This window comes from Sminthopsis crassicaudata, chromosome 2, assembly GCF_048593235.1.
Source record: "Sminthopsis crassicaudata isolate SCR6 chromosome 2, ASM4859323v1, whole genome shotgun sequence".
NCBI lineage: Eukaryota > Metazoa > Chordata > Mammalia > Dasyuromorphia > Dasyuridae > Sminthopsis > Sminthopsis crassicaudata.
Window position 1 is genome coordinate 78888281 of NC_133618.1, and position 20048 is coordinate 78908328.

A 20048-nucleotide genomic window follows, 5' to 3' on the forward strand; every position below is an offset into this window, starting at 1 on the left:
CTGAAAGCCACCTGATTACAACTCTGCTTTTTCAAAGAGATCTCAACAAGAGACTAAAGATTCCAAATCACTATTGATCAGAGAAATGCAAATTAAGACAACTCTGAGGTATCATTACACACCTGTCAGATTGGCTAAGATGACAGGAACAAATAACGATGAATGTTGGAGGGGCTGTGGGAAAACTGGGACACTGATGCATTGTTGATGGAGTTGTGAAAGAATCCAACCATTCTGGAGAGCAATCTGGAATTATGCCCAAAAAGTTATCAAAATATGCATACCCTTTGACCCAGCCATACTATTACTGGGCTTATAGCCCAAGGAACTACTAAAGAAGGGAAAGGGACCTGTATGTGCCAAAATGTTTGTGGCAGCCCTTTTCATAGTGGCTAGAAGCTGGAAGATGAATGGATGTCCATCAATTGGAGAATGGTTGGGTAAACTATGGTATATGAATGTTATGGAATATTATTGTTCTATAAGAAATGACCAACAGGAGAAATACAGAGAGGCTTGGAGAGACTTACATCAACTGATGCTGAGTGAAACGAGCAGAACCAGAAGATCATTATACACTTCAACAATGATACTGTACGAGGATGTATGCTGATGGAAGTGGATTTCTTCAACATAGAGAAGAGCTAATCCAATTCCAATTGATTAATGATGGACAGAACCAGCTACATCCAGAAAAGGAACACTGGGAAATGAATGTAAACTGTTATTTTTACCTTCTGAATCCAATTCTTCCTGTGCAACAAAGAATTCGGTTCTACACACATATATTGTATCTAGAATATACTGTAATATATTTAACATATATAAGACTGCTTGCCATCTGGGGGAGGGGGTTGGGGGAGGAAGGGAAAAAATCTGAATAGAAGTAAGTGCAAGGGATAATGTTGTAAAAAATTACCCATGCATATGTACTGTCAAAAAAATGTTATAATTATAAAATAAAAATTAAAAAAAAAAAAAACTAAAGAGATTTCTTGATCTCTACAGACAGACCTTAGACCAGCAAGAATATACTTCACCCCTCAATAAGAACCAACTCTTAGGTTTTCTTAACAACATAAACCTTAATAACAAGCTTCACTGATTTGTTCCCAATCATACTTTCAAGTCTGTATCTTCATCTCCAGGAAGGACTCTAGTCCCTTATACTTTTAGTAATATTACTCTCTAACCAACTAATTGTCTAGGATGTTACAGGATTCATGCTTCAAGTAGGAGTTCCTAACATCACTTCTAATACCTGCAATTCTATGATTGAATGTTGCCATAACACTCGGCTTACCTAGTATTGACATATACTCTTTATCTACTTGTATTCTGAAAAGCTGAATTGAGATTCTGACTTTTAATATCAACCACTAAAGCACCTACTCCTTCACAACAAATGTTATTATTTGTCCACATAAATAAAATCACCCTGTCAGAGTCAAGAAGCACTAGGAGGACTCCTTGGCACAAATGACTATATATCTTCACCAAGAGGAAAGAATCCTGGATTTGAAGTCAAAGACCTTCTTTCAAATTCCACCTGCCATTTGTGAACTTGGACAAGTAGCTTCACCCCTCTGGGCCTTTCTCTGTAACAAAGACATCAATATTATCATTATCTAACTGCCTTCAAATCAAATCATGCCCATTTTAATATCTTAACTACTTTAACCAGACACAAACCGAACTGAGATTAGTCATGATAAAAGGAAGAGGGTGGGGGAGGTTGACCTAAAGAAAAAGAAAAATAAAGGGAAAAAAGGGTTAAAAAGATGAAAAAAAGAGAGATGACAAAAAGGTCAAGACTCTTATATTCACAAGTTAGCCTTCATACTCATAGGATCTCCCCAAAACCTACTTCTCATACATTTTTATTTCCTCAACTTAGTTATTTTAAATAGCTGGCATTTCTAGAATGCTATCAAATAAAAGCAGTTATGATAGCCATCCTTTCTTTAACTGTTATCTTATTCTAAAGACTTCATATATTTCTTCACTATATTCAACAGTAGCTCTTGGTTTTTAAGAACTGTTTTTCATAATTAGTAGAGACTCATTTAGTGCTTGTTTTTGGTGGTTTAATACTGCTTAATGCTTTAGAGTGTTTAGTTATTTTAATATTTCTAAACATGTGATACTATATTTTATCAAAAATCTCATATAATCATAAATTGACATTGATATTGCCTTATCTTTATAGTTATCCTAATGTCAGACCATCCTAACACTTGTTATAATTCCTTTTTGGTCAAAGTGAATCATCTTTTAAATATATTGCTGAGACTGTTTTGTTTCAAAACATTTATTTAACATTTAACAAAACATTTCAAAACATTTATTTAACAACATTCATTTGTGATGCTGCCTTTTAGTTTCCACAATCTTCACATCCATACCTGTCACCAGATGAATTGCTTCTACCCTTTGTCAAAAAGGACCCTGTACCTTTACTGTCTATGCTTTTCTCTTCCTGGAACTCGTACATTTGTACATATAGATATTCTACCCACTCTTAGGGATATTAAATCAAATGTTACTTTTACTCCCAAGTCTTTCTTCATTCTACGGTCATCTCACTTTCCCCAATTTGAAAAAAATATCTCCTTTCCCTTTAAAGTACTTTTGATACTTTAAGGCTTACATGTGGATAACATAAGTGAATGAACTCTATCTCTCCTACCAGATCACTAGTGCTGAGACTCAAGGTTTAGACTCCCCTCAATGCCTAGTACAGTATTCTTTAAGGAAATAAATGTTGCTGAGTAACATTTTCAGATTTATTTTCTTAGTACCTACTCTACAGACAATGTTATCCTAAATATTAAAATGAAACAAATAGAAATGAATGTAAAGACCCAAGATCAAGTTAGATTAGGGTTTCCAGAGCAAATCTCCAAAAACATAAAAGCATCTGCCAAGTCTCTGGAAGGAAGATGCCAATTCCAATTCTGCCACATCTTCCCACCCCCAGATAACTTGATATAGCAGTAGTTTAAAGAAATCATATGCTCATCCCCCAGACTTGGCTTAAAACATCAGACAAAATACCTATGAGGACAATAGCAAGCTTCAAAAAAGAAAGGAATAGTGCCAAAGATGTGAAAACAAATATGTATTTTTTTTATTCCAGTTTTGAAAAGCAGCACTGAAGAGAGCAACAACTTGTCCATATATTCTGCCTGATCTTTCTTCACTATCCTGATTTGGAGATTTGGGCACATACACCCAATTTTCAAGTATTAATCACATACATAAAGGTCAGTGTAGCTGATGAATCATAATGAAGCTGAAAACTAATACAGAAATCTAGATTATTCAGATAAGTATTCCCAAATTATCCAGAAACATATAATAGTTTTTTTTTTAAATGAGCATATTTCTCAGTTCCCCAAATAAAGAATTACATCACTATATCATAACCACACTTAACTAAATATTCATTCATTTAACCTACTTTGTGTAGAATTTCTTGCAAGGTCTTTGAGGAGGCAAAAAGTTTAGATAAAGAGTACTCCTTAGAACTTATTCCATCTGTGAGTCCAGGCTGAAACCTTTCTAACCTTCTCTTGGAGAGTTGCTAAGGCTATAGCATTCATTACACTGAAGCCTCTCTGGAATGGAGTCTCTCCAATTTAACTAGGTTTCTCCTAAATGGGGAGACAGTCAAGTCATTTTGTTCATACTTCAGAGCTTGGTAAGCCACAAGTTTACATTATGCCAATATAGACATTAAAAAGTTTCCTCCATCTACATACCATAACTTATCAAAGTAGAATTCTACAAAGAAAAATATAGCATACAGCTTTAAATATTTCTTTTAGGCTATCATAAATCCTTAGAAAGCAGATATCACTATTTGCTTCTTATAAAAGATCAGAATGATACTATATGTGTAATAAATATGTGTAATAAAGACACAAATAATACAGTATGGTTCCCCACCCTTCCAAGAATATATCTACATTTTCCCAATTCTTCAAGACAGCCAAGGTTTGACCATTTAAGATTGCTGCATTCTCTCACCAAATCCCAAATCCCAAAAGACTTGGGTACCCTACTTTGGCTTCCTCTCTGAACTTCATTACCTGCTACTCACTTGGCATTTAAATATAAAGCAATACTATCCTCACATAGTTTATCTCAAATAAAGCACAAGATCCTCGAGGTTGGCAACCCATCTTACACATTTCACAGGCCAGTTAAGACAGCCCTTTATATGCCGTAAATATTCCACAGAGAAAAGATGATTTCTGCTCATGTTTTATGCCACCATCCACAATAATAACTACCTCAAACCCACATATTGAGAAAAAAGCCCAACAGAGAAATTAAATGATATTTAGATGATGAAAAAAAGGGAGTAGTAGACCAGAGAGAGAAGTAAATAATATGTCTCAGGGAAAAAGTAGAATTGCAGGAAATATAAAAATTATTAACAAGAGATAAACTGCAAATAGATATAAAGTTTTCAAAATAACTGCAAGCTATCAAAAAACATGAAAAAAAAATGTTCTAAATCCTTACAGAAAGTTAAAATAACTGAAATTTTCATCTCACAGCCTTCAAGCTGGCAAAGATGGTTAAAAAAAAAGGAACAAGAAAAAGTTGTAGGAAAAAGGCAGACACATTGAAATACTACTGAAAGAGTTGCAAACTAGTATAATCATTCTAGAAATTAAGTTGCAATTATGTGACAAAAGTCACTAAGTGGTTTTATATCCTTCCACTCAGCAATTCCATAATTGGTCATATTCACCTAAAGAAATCAAAGAAAAAAAATAGGCCCCTATTTAAACCAAAGTACTTATAGCATTACTTTTTTGTGGTAGTGAAAAGAAAATTGAAACCAAGTGGGCGTTCATATATTATGGAATGGCTGAACAAAATATATGAATGTAATTGATGAGATGAGTTCAAAGAAACAAGACTTACATAAACTCATTCTTTAAAACAGGACCAAGAGAATATACCCAAACACATAAAATATCAATGACAATACTAAAAGAAAGCTGAGCTCCTGAGAGATCTAGAAAAGGCTATAAAATGGTCTTAAAAGACATAAGAAAATATATCCCTTCTTCTAATAAAGCAGTGGGAAGATCATGGATACAAAATGCATATTGTCAGACCCAATCTTTTTTTTTTCTTGCTCAACTGTTTCTTTGTTACAAAAAAGTTCCGTAGAGGAGGAAGTATTTAAATACAGTGAAATGAATGACATAAAAACAAAAGGCAACAATAAAACATTTTTTTAAATTAATACTTGGGAGTTGAGTAATTCAATAACTCTATAACTCTTACACTGTATGATGTCCCCCTAACTCTTACACTTTATGAGGTTGAGATATAAACCACAGGACCAATAAGTTCAGCTATGATGTAACAGAAAGAGTACTGAATATGGAATGAAGAAACTTGGATTCCTATCACAGTTCTGTCACTTACAGGTCATGTACGTAAGCAAGTCTCAACTTCTCTGAATCTCCATTTCTGTGTTTAAAATGAAGATTCTAATACAGGTTTAGTATATTTCACAGGGTTGTTGGGAGGCTGAAATATCAATCTACATAAAATACTTTATAAACCCCATCAGGTATGTATAGTTCATTATTAGAGTAATAAATAAAAATAACAAGCACAGTTATACTAAGCCTTCAGAATCACAAACATTAACACAAACAATAACTACATGAGTAAGGATTGTAGGATAAAATAGACTGAAACAAATAGATGTCATTTTCAGATTGTACTATATTTTTCTACCGAACTACCTGCCATTTTGAGATGTGATTGCAGTTTTTTGTGCTAACAGTCAACTCTCAATAAAAAATTTTCCAGTGTGGTTCATGTTGCCATCTATTTAAAAATGAAAAAATGCTAATAAAAGGCAACAACTTAAAAAAAAAAAATCTGACAAACTACATATTTCACTCAGAAAAAAAAGAAAAACAAACACTTGTATAAACCTCATATAAACCTGGTCATGAAAATACGTTATTAGTTTCTCTTTCACAATTTTTTCAGCAGGACAGAGAGTAAAAAGAAAGAAGATACAGCTTTATAAAGACAAAGTCAATTTCAGAAATGCAAAGACTGATTTTAATTTCCGTGAACACAGCAGATTATTAAATGACCAAGGCCTTTTACTGCCTTCACTACAAGTACATTTCCAGTTAATTTTGAGAGTATGGGGGTACTCAAAGACTGGCACCTCTGGGGTGAGGGCTTGCTGAGCCCTTGACCATTTTGATGTCCATCTGGCATTCAACTCCTACCTGTTGCTCCAAAATGATACAGTGTGCTCATTGGCCACATCCCACTAAAACACCTCAGCAGACAGACTAGCCCACGGGGAAGGTAACCAATCCTCTTCAAACCCTCTGTGGAGTGGGCAGATGAGAATGATTTGTTCCAATAGCCATGAAGGCAAGCAAAGCAGTCACTGTGAAACGCTTGATCAGACATTGAAAGATGCCAAAGGCACCCACTGCATCCTAGGCTATCGCCAGTCATCCTGATTTTTATCTTGCCATTGAACTTCAAAGACTCTGGAAAATTGAGGCAGATAATTCTATGCAATTGTGCTTCATTTAAATCCAACTTATATGAATCAAGACATCACCCTATGATGTCATCAGTCTTCAAAAAAAAAAAAAAAAAAAAAAAACCAGACACAACAAAAACATTTCCAGTCAACACTGAGTATAAGTCCTAAAAGGCTTGAAGTCAATGTGAAAAGTCAATAAAAAAATTAAATAAGCAATTATTCCTGTAAACTGCTATGATCTCAAATAAACTATTATCAAATAAGTAGACATTTTAGAATGCTTTCCCTCTCTAACATCATAATCAAATAATCAATTTAAACTAAGTACTTAGATCAATTATGTTACTGTCTCTATTAACATATTTTAAAGCCTCTCAAATCAATGATTTTATAGCATTTACTTCTTAAATTATTACACAGGTTTGTATTCATAGCAGCAACATCATATTATTAAAATGATTTTTTTTTCCTCTCATAAGTATGACATTAAAAAATTTTTTTAAGTAAAAAGGGCCTACTTCTCTCCTAGTCATATTATGTGGAGAAAGCAGATTATAATGACTCCCTGTTAAATGTCTCTATCTTGTGTAGTATACATACTTTGTATGGTTGGTTGAACATATTTATCCAAAAACTAAGATAAAGGAAAATCATAAAAGTTACTGTTTAAAAACACTCCTGTATGTTTTTATATAAAATTATTTCTAATAATAATAATAAGCCTCTATTAGAATATCATACCTTATTTTAACCTTCTTGTTAAATGCTTAAAGAGAAACTGTCTATCCTGAGTCCCCAATCCAAATTCTTAGAAACAACTGGATTGACAAGGCTTTTCCATATATACTCCATATATGGAAAAGCCTAGTCCTCCTCCCAAGAATAATAATTCCACAGATAACCACCATCTGGCCTAGAAGAGTGGAGCCTCCCAAGTCAAGGCCATTGAACAACATTTCTATCCCTAAGCCCAGATGCCCATTTTAGTCCATTATAGTAAGAGCCTAATACTATGACTCAGATTGACAAATAAAGCAGGTAGTTCCAAAATATAAACTTAAAATATAAAAACCAAAAGTTATGCCAACTCATGTGTCTGCCCTACATGAACATCAACATTCACCTATCAGAGGACTAAGTAGAATGTCAAGGAAGCCATATTTCAGTACCCTTCTCCATCATCATGAGTTGGATGGTGGTTGTCCTTTTTTCACAAAGAAATTGGTATGTTAGAGTTGAGCTATGTATGGTGTGTCTGATGGTGGCTAATCAAATCAAAATGAATTGGAATGCTCTGCAGCAATTCAGACACAAATAGTCCCTATGAACATTTAGGATGGCTTTGAACTTTGAGAACTTTGAGCATCTCGCATTTCTTCTTAGCTAATTCAATTCTGCTTTGTTCACAGAGCACAGCATGCTGGGCAGTCCTGTGCCAGTGTTCCCTATGTCAAAGAATTAATTCTAAAGTTCCTAAGAGAGACCTTGAGAATGTCTTTGTATTGCTTTTTATGACTACCATGGGAGTGGCTTGCCATGTGCCCTCCATAAAAAAATCATTTTGGCAAGCATAAATTTGGCATTAGAACAATGTGGCCAGCCCAACAGAGTTATGCTCTCGGCATAGTTTAGTTCAAGAAAGGACCTCTGTGTCTGGTATTTTATCCTGCTAGGTAACCTTCAAACTTCAAAACCTTCAAAATCTTCCTAAGACAATTCAAATGGAAGTGATTCAGTTTCCTGGCATGGTGCTGATACACTGTCCAGGTTTCACAAGCATACAATAAGGTCATCATAATGGCTCTCTGGGCCTTCAGTTTGGTGGTCAGTCTAATACCTCTCCTCTCCCATATTTTCCTTCAGAGCCTCCCAAACACTGAGTAAGCTCTGGCAAAGTATATCTCATTATTAATGTGGACATCCCTGGAAAGCAGACTGCCAAAGTAAATGAACTTTCTAAACTTCACCATTTGCTGTAACTGACAGGTCCACACATGGGTGATGTGGTATTGACTGATGGAGCACCTGTGTTTTCTTGGTGTTAACTCTTAGGCCAAAAGTAGCACAAGCAAAGATATTCAATCAATATTGTGTTGCATCTCAGCTTCGGAGGATGCACTGAGTGCGTCATCAGTGAAAAGAGAAAAGCATGCACCAACACTCCCTCCCCTTGAGTTTGTTTTGTAGTCTTTTCAGGTTGAAGCATGTATCTGATGGTACAGTAGTTGATTGATTCTGTGTTTATCCTCATTGAAAACATCATGTTAAAAAACATGGGAGTAAGCACATAGCCTTGTTTCATTCTGATTGGAAAAACTCAAGAGCATTGTGCATTGTCTAGAACCCAAACAAGCAGATCATCATGACACTGATGTATTATATTGATGAACTTTTCTGAGAAACCAAATTTTGACATAATTTTCCTTAAGCGTCACTATTGAAAGGCAGTATCAAAGGCCTTAGGGTTAGATCTAAAAATGTACTCCTGGAATTTTTCCTGGAGTTATTAGGCAGTAAAACACCCTATCAATTGTTCCTTGGCCCTTTCTGAAGCTGATTAACTGTATAAGTTATGATATATGGTATATATGTATAAGTTATGGTATATGAATGTTATGGAATATTACTGTTCTATAAGAAATGATTAGCAGGATGACTTCAGAAAGGCCTAGAGACTTATATGAACTGATGCTAAGGGAAATGAGCAAAACCAGGAGATTACTGTACATGGCAACAAGATTATGTGATCAATTCTGATGGATATGGCTCTTTTCAACAATGAAGTGATTCAGGACAGTTTCAATGGACTTGAGATAGAGCCATCTACGCCCAGAAAGAGGACTGTGGGGACTGACTGTAGATCACAATACTTTTCACATTTTTGTTATAGTTTGCATTTTTTTCTTTCTTATTTTTTTCTTTTGTCATTACTTGTCATCTAGGGAAAGAGGTAAGGTTAAGGAAGGGAGAATAAAAATTGAAACACAAGTTTTTGCAAGGGTGAATCTATGCATATGTTTGAAAATACAAAGCTTTATTAAAAAAAAAAAAAAAAAAAAATTCTTGCCAGAGTCCTCCTTAATAGGCTAACCCCACACCTGGAAAAAAGGTCATCATGAGACCTGTTACAGGACAAAGTATTCCAGTCTAGGGGACAGTCAATGCAAAAACACAGAGGAAAAGGAGGGAAAGAGGGCAACAGCAACAATAACAGGTTAAATAAATCACAAAGAGAATGGAAGAGAAAAAGGTCTAAGAAGTCTGCAAAGGTATGAAGGGACCAAGTTTTGAAGAGCTTTTAATGTCAAACCAAGGAGTCCTGGCGCTCACAAGGTCACAGCTAAACTTCAGAAAAATCACCTTAGGAGCTTGTGTGGAAAATAGATCAAGGTAGGAAATGAGAAGCAGGAAGACCAGTTAGAAAGTTGCTTCAACCCAAATTAGAGGTAATAAGGATGTGACCTAGAGTGACAGCAGTGTTGATGGAGAAAAGGATACACACAAAAGACATGCTGTGAAAATAAAAATAAGATTTGACAACAGACTGTATGTGGGTTGTTGTCAGAGTAAGGAGTTGAAGATGAAACAGATTATTGACCTGTGACTTCAAAAATAGTAGAACTTTCAACTATAATGGGTTGATAAGGAATATGGGGTTTGAAGGGAAATATAATGAATTCTACTTGGTTCCATTATCCAGTTCAAAATATCCAATCATCTGAGTAGAAAAGACAACTAACTCATGGGAACTGAAATCATGAAGTTAAACAATATCAAGGAAGAAAAAAAGAGTCTGGATTGTATCAAGGAAGAAAAAAAGAGTCTGGAGTAGAGCCTTCTGGAGAATCCCCAGCACCTAAGTGACATAAATGGAGAAGTTGCAGAAGAAGACTGAGGAGAGGTCAAATTGATAGGAGAACCAGGAAAAAGCACTGTCCTATACCCTCAGAATAGAATAAGTCCCCAGGAGAATGTAATAAACAACACTGCATGCTGTAGAGAGATCAAGAAGAATCGGTAAAAGGCTTATAGATTTTACAGTAAAAATGCCACTGTTAACTTTGAAGGGGACAGTTTCAAATGAATGAGGTACATAGCCAGACTGCAGAGAAACTGAAAAAGAATAAGAGGTGAATATGTGGAAGCTTCTAGGGAGCTAAGAATTTCAGACTGTTAGGTACTGCAGATAGGAAGGGGAGAAGCCGGTAGCCAGTGAAAGTGTGACAGCTTGGGAAAGAACTTCAATATGGAGCTTAGGACAAGGATGAATAAAGTTAAAGGCTGTAAGACTTAAGAAAATATGTAAGGACTAAGCATTTATTAAGCACTTCTGTGTACAAAGCATTGTGCAAAATATTGGAGATGCAAATAAGAAAAATAACACTCACTCTCATGGAGTTCATACTCAAATGGAAGAAATGTACATAAAGGTTTCAGCACCAAGTCAGATGGAAAGAATGGATAGTCTTTAGTCTACTGCTGAAAAGCTGGTAATGCACCTTCTTCAATGTCAGTTCCAGGACTCAAATATACCCATCTCAGCTTTGAACCACCAGCCAAGGCCAGAGGCTCCAGGACTGAGGACCAGTCTTTAGTAGCTATGCCTGTTGTTTCGTTTCCTTGATAAAAGCTGTTGGGGCTGAGCTAGCAGCAGGTCTAGTGCTGCCCTAGGTTTTTGAGCTCAGCATCCTGAACCACCTCCACTGTCCAAAGAAGGCTATTGGTTCTATATAAGTGCATCGCACTCTACTCATCCCACCTACTTCTGTCAAAGAAATCCTGGTACTTGAATGTAGTAATGGTGTAGAAATGTATTATACATACTAAGAAACTACTAATTCAGAATACTAATCCTTCCCACTTCTTCCACTAAAGAATATGTTCTGAAAATTAGAGTGTAAATTGTCCTTGAGAAGCACTAAGTAAAGCTCATGAAATACAGGACTTATTTGCCAGGAGACATGGGATTCAAATCCTTCTGCCATTTGGCATCTATGTGAGCTTAAAAACACTATGACCAATAATGGTTAAAATGGTTAAAAACACTATGACCCCCAATTTCTATTTGTAAAATAGGAAAAGTATTACTTGCATCATCTACTTCACGGGATTGCTGTGAAACCCAGTCAAGGATAGCACTTATACCATGTTTGCAAAGCACTCTACTTGAAAGTTAAGTCACACATTCAGTTTTACATAATCTGTATTATAATAAAAGAAAGCTTGGCCAAAGTAAACTGAAGCTCACACAATTAAAGATAAGATGCTAGATTTCTAAGAGAATGCTAACATCAATCCCAGGTCAGCTAAGTAGATTTACTAGTAAAATTCAAAACTTAAGAAATTTTACCACCTAGATTCAAGTATAACAGTCTTAACATATATTTATGCTTCTCTCTGAAATGTAGTAATCTGGGTTCAGATCATAGAAATTTGTTTTGGTCATTTCAAGTTATATTGTGGGTTTAAGGCAGCAGTTGTACACAAATACAAGTTAGTAAGGAAAGTTAAGTATTTTTAGAATAAACCTGAAATTCCTTCTTCTTGATGGGAGTATAAATTTTGAGAACTAAAACCTAAATTGTCCTGTACAAATTATGTTACTACCATATAATTTATAGGCCTTCCAAATAACTACTTGTTCATGATAAAGAGTTAAGAAAACTGTTTCTATAGTCTATTTCCAAAGAAGTCATTAAAGACATTATCTGACAAAATTCAAAGGGCTAAAAATTTGACTTGATTTCTTCCCACCCTTGTTCTCTCTCATTATTCCAATTTTCTATTTTTTATTCTATATTTCTTAGTTTTCCAACTTCTATTTCATTCATTCATTCAATAAATTGTCTACTTTGTGCTAGACACTGTGCACTGAGGATACAAAGAGGCAAAATAAGTCCCTACTCTCAAGAAACTTATACTCTAACAGGGAAACAATATGCAAATATATATAAAGCAAACTATATACAGGATAAATAGGATTTTTTTTTTAAGGAAGTACAAGAATTAAGAAGGGTTAGGAAAGGCTTCCTGTATAAGATTTTAACTTGGACAAGAAGACAAGGAAGTCAGTACTCAAAGAAAAGGAGATAGAGCATTCCAAGCATGGAAACAGCCAAACAAAGTTCCCAAAGCTGAGAAATGGAATATTTTGTTCATGGGACAGTCCCAAAGCCCAATGTCATTGGAATGAAGAGCTTGTGTTGTCGAAAAAAGTGTAAGAAGGAAAAGCAGGAGAGGGCTGGGTTAGGAAGGGTTTTGAATGTCAAACAGAACATTGTTTTTGCTCCTTGAGGCAAAAAGGGGTTATTGTGTGTAGAATGGGGGGGGGGAGGAGAAGAGGGGACAGGTGTCAAAGAACCACAATGGGACATGCTAAGAAAATTACCTAAATGGCTGAGAATGGCATGGAAGAGACACGAAGCAGGAAAACCTAGCAGGCTACTGTAGTAATTCAGGTGTGAGGTGACAGGTAGTGGTAAAGAGAGAAGAGGGCTTAATGGAGAAAGGTGGAGGTGAAATCACAGGCCTTGGCAACAGATTGTGGGGAGAGGAGTCCAAGATGAGGAACCGAGAGGATGGTATTGCTCTCTACAGGAACGATGATGGTCCAAATTTATCATACTATTAGAATTTGTCCACACATATTCTAATTCAGTTTCTAAATGCCTAGATGTTGTGAATGTGGGTAAGATGGTGTAGAAGAATTAAAAGTGAGAAGTTTACTTATACATAAGTTCACACATGACATTCTTCCTCTATTGACTGACTAAAAATTATCAAGAGAGATGAAGAATTGTGGTAATTAATGGGTAAGATGCTCTAATTTCTAACACCTCTTCCCTGGGAATATGCTGCCAGTCCAAAGGAGAAACTGGAAAAGGTCTATACAAGTACCCGGCACAGGGGTGCTTAACAAATGCTTTTTTATCATATTACTTAAGTCTAATGCATAATCTCAACAACCCATGACATTGAAAAGAAACTAAATTTATAGCAATTAAATTTCTTTTTTATATCCTAAATTTGGGGCTTTGAATTCCAGAGCCCAAATCACTTTCTGCTTCCTTCTAACTTGTTTCTTTCTTGTTCTCAAGCAAAGAAATGGAAGAAAAAGAATGCTGAAAATGTTACTGTATTCCTGAGGAGGATAAGAGACTTCAGAAATTAGGAATTCATTACCCCTGGCCCATATGACTGACAGGATTTAATCAACCTACAGGGAAAGGATTCAATTGAACAAGGTAAGAGATGACACCAAATACAGAAGAGACTGATTTGAGTCAGGAGGAAAAAAATATAAACAATTCTATGTTCTTGTACTTTTTTTTATCTCAGTTGACTCTATCACAGCTTGACTGAAGGAAAGAGGATATACTCATATCTATGCCAAAGTCTGATACATAGGGGAGAATAAAGAATCTAAGTAACTTTAGACACTAAAAAGAAGTTGACAAGGGAAAAAGAAAAAACCTCTGGTAGATTTTTAGGGTTCAGATATTGTTTACTCTTTTACTATTTTTTCTATTTATACTTTTTTTTTACTATTTATATACTCTATTTTTACTATTTATATACTCTATTTTTACTATTTATATACTCTATTTTTACTATTTATATACTCTATTTTTACTATTTATACTCTTTTTACTATTTTGCCACCGGAAAGGGTACCTTTCTAGACCCAGATCTCTAGAGAGAACAAGTCCCCCTACCCTCACTCTCACCCTCATCCTGTGGAATTAATCCACTAAACTCTATCTTGGGGAAGTACTATCTTAATTGATGGGTGACTGAATGAAATCTCTACCTTAGTACATACAATTGGTCCCAGACTATCTACCAGAAGCCATTCTGCCATCTATTCTTTCATTCCTCTCTTCCAACTTACCCATGCCCCAAGGCCTAGTCCTCCAGTTGCTCTGAAAATCAAATGTAATTAAAATATAGCTACCACTGCTATTAAAAAAGTGAGATAACCAATTGCCAGATGGCTATGCTCAAGAATCATGGTGACTCCCGTAGACCAAAATTCATTCCTGGTCCCCACTTCCCTATGTTTCATTCACAATTTCCAATCGGAATATAAGCTTCTAGAGTGACTACTAATGTCACTTTTGTATTTGTATTTCCAAAAATTACCAAAGTGGCTAACATATGGCAGGTGCTTAATCATTACCTTTTTATTTTCTTTCATACTGCTTAGCCTAATGCTTTTAAGAGAAGCATTATAACCTTGAATTCCAAAAGCTTTCAACTAGTGTGTGATTTTCTGTGTGATTTTTAAATGCTATATTAACCCAAGGAATACCCAAAGGGTATCAGACACATGGAAATATTTTGAAAAATGACAAACTATGTTTTTAAAAAAAAATCTATAATGAAACCTCTAAAAAAACAAAACCCTCAAAATAAGTTCCTAGATTTGAGTCCTAATTCCAACACTAGTATAGACAGCTATGTAAATCTCAATTTATCAATTCCTCTCTACACCTGAGTTTCCTCATCTGTAAAAAATGGAATTTGTAATCCTTCTCTATTCCCTATTTCAATGACCTCAAGACTACTTGCTATAAAGTAATCTACACATTAGGAAGCGATATAGATGTTAACTTTTTTTTTTTTTGGCCTAGGGTTCTTATGTTTTCATTGGTGTAGGATCTGAGTATGAAAACTCCCCCTACCAATGCACATGAATATTTATATGCTGTCATTTGTAGACTCAGCCCAAGTCCTGCCTACTGCAGACGACTTTTCCAGTTCCTCCTTAATCTCAGTGCATTCCCCCTGAGATTATTTCCAATTTATGCTGTCTCTATCTTGTCTGTATATAGTTGTTTGCAGACTGTCTTCATCTTTAAACTGAATTCCTTGGGAGTAGTAGTGATTTTTACCTTTCTTTGTACCACCATCTTAGGTGACTGGTACACAGAAGGCACTTAATGCTTGTTGATTTAGCAAGTTCACTGCTGGAAGCATGAAGAGGTTAACTGACAAACCAAGGGTCATTACCCCTGGCCCATATGACTGACAGGATTTAATCAACCTACAGGGAAAGGATTCAATTGAACAAGGTAAGAGATGACACCAAATACAGAAGAGGCTGATTTGAGTCAGGAGGAAAAAAATTATAAACAATTCTATGTTTAGTAAGCCTCAGAAGCAAGGCTTAAACATAGGCTTTCCCAACTTCATCCAGAGTCCTACTTCACTGGAATCCACTAAATAGAATTCCAAAGAGATGAAGGTGTTCTAACCTTAGAACCAGAGTTGTTTTCACCATTTATCTATTTTTACTGAAAAGGACAGTGTCTCTACTAGGCAATATCCATTTCCCCCAATCCCAAGGATTGTATTCCACAGGCAGCCAAAAATAATACACTATAATAAATTTATTTTTAAATACTACATTGTTTTGGTCATACTCTGAAACTTTATAAAAGTGCATTTAATAAAAATATATCTCTAGGATGATTAAGGTTTTCCTTTGACACCAAGACTTCTAATCATAACTTCCATATAACACCTATATATGAGGAATAAAGCCAAGAAATCAGTTTCTTTTAAAAAAAGGTTCTAAGCTGTCAAAATATACACTTAAATTCATGCACCCGATTCATTCAATTAATCTAATAAAAATTTAATAGGTGTGCAAAAAATTATATTAAATTTTAAAGGAGGTTAAAAAAAAATTTAGACACAGGCACAGTTACAACTCAGCCTCTCTTTGGCTCTTTCACTTAAGGGCCCTTATTTCACTAATTAGTCCTAATTTCACTTATTAGTCAATGAGCAGTGTTCTGGGGCAGGTTAAGTGGTTCAGTGGATACAGAGCCAGCCCTAGTTAGACTCATGAGGACCTCAGCCTAAGTCTGACCTGAGACCAGCTGTGTGACCCTGGACAAGTACCTTCATTCTATTTGCCTCAGTTTTCTCATCTGTAAAATGAGCTGGAGAAAGACATGGCAAACCACTCCACTATCGCTGACAAAAAATAACTCCAAATGGAGAACAGAGGCCCAACTGAAACAATTAAATAAGTCTTGCTTTATATACTACTCTGTAGAGATTCCAAATACCCTTGAAACTAGTTTCAAGTTCATAGATAAGCAGAACCTGAAAAATGATAAGACACTGCTCTATGCACACTGAAAACTGATAAAAAGAAATAAGCAATTACTACTTATGTGTGCATACTGTATTAAACACTTTTTACAAATAGTTTCTCATTCAATCCTTTAACAACCCTTTCAGGTAGGTGCTGAGATTATGTCCACTTTAAAGTCGAAGGAAGTGAGGCAGACAGAGGTTAAGGAGTTTGCCCTCAGTCACAGAGCTAGTAAATGTCTCTAAGGGAAGATCTGAACTCTGGTTTGATGTCAAGATTAGAGCTGTTTCTTATTTATTGTGCCATTAAAACTGCCTCTTAAAAAAAGGGCACATAAACTGAAAATGAATGCATTCCAGCAGGCAACAAATTTGTATTTACACAACCTAGGTAACCAGAAAGCAGAAAATAGAGGGAGGCCCTTGTAGGGAGGAACATAAGCCTTCTATGGCAGTTAAAACCCTTCAAGAGTAGCTCAGGTCTACTTTCCAGCTTCTTTTTCATTTATACACCACCTTCCTACACACCTGGCTGGCTGACTACTGTGTCCCTCATGTCTCCCCCACATTTGCCTCATACAACCCTGTTTCCTTCAAGACTCAGCTCAACTGTCACCTCCAACAAGAGATCTATCCTGGCTCGTGCCCTTGCAGCTCCCCAAAATAACTGTACATATTTTTAACAACTTAGTATTGAGTTCATAATGCATTCTTCCAATATTGTTACTTGGATTCACTTTATCCCCTGGAAGACTTCACACAGTGCCTACCACAGGTAAGCGTGACAAATGTTTCCTCAACAAATGCAGACATAATTCTGAAAGCATAGCAATAGATGACTTACTATAATGGCAAAACCACCAAATAGGTAATTTTCATTAACTGGCAACAAATTAACACTAACTTCTAATCCAAAGATCCAAGACTTCAAGAGCTCCCTCCTGGGTGGATCATGAAGAGTTGGCTACTTTATCAAAGGGATGTACATGATCTTCATGAATTGCTACAGCTTGGAGGGAAACAAAAGCTTTCCTAGCTTCTCCCATGACTTAACTACCCTGGTTCTCCAATGACAACCATCCACGAACTGGAAACTGTTCAGGTTTGGTAGGTTTGCTGGCACACCCTCCAAAAATCTACCTCAGACACTTCCGTGCCAGAGTGGGACATCAAAGCAGGAATTTAGTGAGAGCCAATTAAATTTCAGCAGGCATTTAGAAGTTAAATTATCTCAAAAGTATACTGTACAATGAGAACATTTCTAACATCTGAAGATTTATATTAACAAGTATTTCAAATGACTAACCTTTCAAAGATATAATTAGTGAAGGGCAATATATCTTCAGCAAGTACTTAAGAGTTTATATTTACCCAGCGTGCTATAGTGGCTAGATTTCTAACACCTGAAAATGTATACAAAAAGTTACTTTAAATGACTGATTTTTGAGATTGAAAATTTACACCTTTATTAGTTAAGAGTCTCATTTCCAAGGGTTTTGGACAACCTCGGTAATAAATGGTTTTCCTCAGGAATATCTATTGTCCTAGGAATAACACTAATAGTAATTGTTCCAAAGGTTAACTAATACCTAAAAATCCTTCACATTCCAGTATACCTTAGCAAATAAGTTTTGTTAATTCTCGGAATAACACATAACTGCTTGTTCAAATGATTGGCTGATACCTAAAAATTCTTAACATTTTTGAGAGTTTTTCCTAATATGGGGGGAAAACCCTTATAACTTGTAGCAAAAATATAAAAGCTAATAGCTAAAATTTCTTACATCCTAGTCTTTTTTAGTAAAGTTTTCCTAACGATGGGAATAACAGTGGAAGTATCACTTATACTGTCTCAGGTGTTTTTGTTGGCAGGCATTTTCTCAATTTCAATGGGGGAGGGGGAAGAGTTTAAATTTCTCCAACATGTACGGATTTTTTTTTTTTAAGACTGGAGTCCAGAGCTAGTTGGGATCATTTGGGGGAATGGGGGAGGGGAGAAAATTTAATTTAAGAGTCTAGCTGGGATTACTTTACCAGAATGAGGAAAAGAATTCAACCTAGAAATGCAGAGCAGTTGGGATTTTGAGAATGGGGGAAAGGAATCCTGCCCAGGGCTACCAGGGATTACATAAAGTGATTCCCACCCAATACGAATAGAAGCCAAACAACTCTCTAGAGCGAAAGCAAGTTTCGGGGAGGAATCCATGGCAGGCAAAGTTGCGAGCGCGCCGGGCGGCGGGGACTGCCGGCGCGAGCCCAGGGAAGGGTGGAGGTGCATTGTTGCAAAGTGCGGGTAACTTTGGGTGACCGCGGACTCCTCCGTGCCCCTGACGCCACCGCGACAGGCCAAACGCTCCTCTCCTAAAAATAGGGGTGTCAGGAGGCGGCGGGAGGGATGGGGAGGAGGAGGTGAAGGGACGCCAGGAGCCGGGCCGTGGGCATGCCCCAGCGCGCTGACGTTCGCACCGCGGGGCCGGGGGCTCGTCCCTCTCCTCCCGATTGCGCCCCCTCCCCGCCCCGACCCGACCCCCTTCTCTTCCACCCCCCCTCCGACCCCGGCCCGAGCACGCGCGGGCGGAGAGGACCGCCGGGCTTGAACTTCCACCCCGAGGGCAGCCCCCGAGGGGATTCTGGAGGGGCCTTCGCTCTCCCGGGGCTGCCCGCCAGCCGCCAGCCCCCGGCCCCGGGCGCGTCCACGCCCGACAGGCGCCCCCCTGCGCCCCCCGCAGTGCCCCGTTCGGTAGCGGGAACGGTCAAGGACGGCTCCCCGGCCCCCCGCCCCCTCCGGGCAGGCCAGGCCGGCCCCACGCGCGCGCGCCCGCTCTCACTCGCTCCGGCAGCGGCCTAGGCGCGGGCGGGCGAGCGGGAGGGCACGGTCGCGGGGAGCCCCGGAGGACGAGGACGCGGCCCAGAACGGCCCATACCTAGAGAGGACGGGGACGAGACGTGGTTGTCCTGGACCGCCGGGTCTCCGCTCCGAGGCCGCCCCCGCCGCCGCCGCCGCAGCTCCTGGGGCAGGCGCTGCTGCTGCTGCCTCCGCGCTGCCGCGTCCCCCTCCGCCATCTTGTACCGATTTAAAATTAACTCCCCGCTGACGTCAAACGCCGCTGCCGCTTTATCAACCTCCCGGGAGCCGGAGGAGAAGGGCGGCGGGTCCTAGCGCCGCCTGAGCCACGCACCGCCCCTCGCGTCCCCCGCCCCCCGCCCCGGCGGCCGCGTCCCGCCGCCCCGCCTCGCGGTCATCCCTACGCGGACGGGCTGCGGAGATACCGCTCGGCGACCTGCGCCTTCTCCCGGGGCTCGGCGCTGGCCAATGGCGGCCGGGGCCCCGGACACGTGAGCTCCCGGACTCCGGCGCACTTTGTAAACAAATGTCGGGCTCCTG

At 38.0% G+C, this 20048-nt stretch overlaps 1 protein-coding gene across 4 annotated transcripts in view; it reads right to left on the reverse strand.

The window, feature by feature from the left end:
• ATL2 (atlastin GTPase 2) overlaps window positions 1-19811 on the reverse strand; it is a 66754-nt gene extending 46943 nt beyond the window's left edge. Inside the window, exon 1 of one of the 4 annotated variants that reach the window (XM_074286617.1) lies at window positions 19588-19811. In XM_074286617.1, coding sequence (XP_074142718.1) covers window positions 19588-19726 — 139 coding nt within the window. In that variant the 5' untranslated portion in view covers window positions 19727-19811. Of the gene's footprint in view, window positions 1-1437; window positions 1605-5296; window positions 5351-19587 lie in introns of those variants that run through there. The other 3 variants (XM_074286619.1, XM_074286618.1, XM_074286615.1) reach the window with 3 other exon arrangements.
• Window positions 19812-20048: the final 237 nt, after the last annotated feature.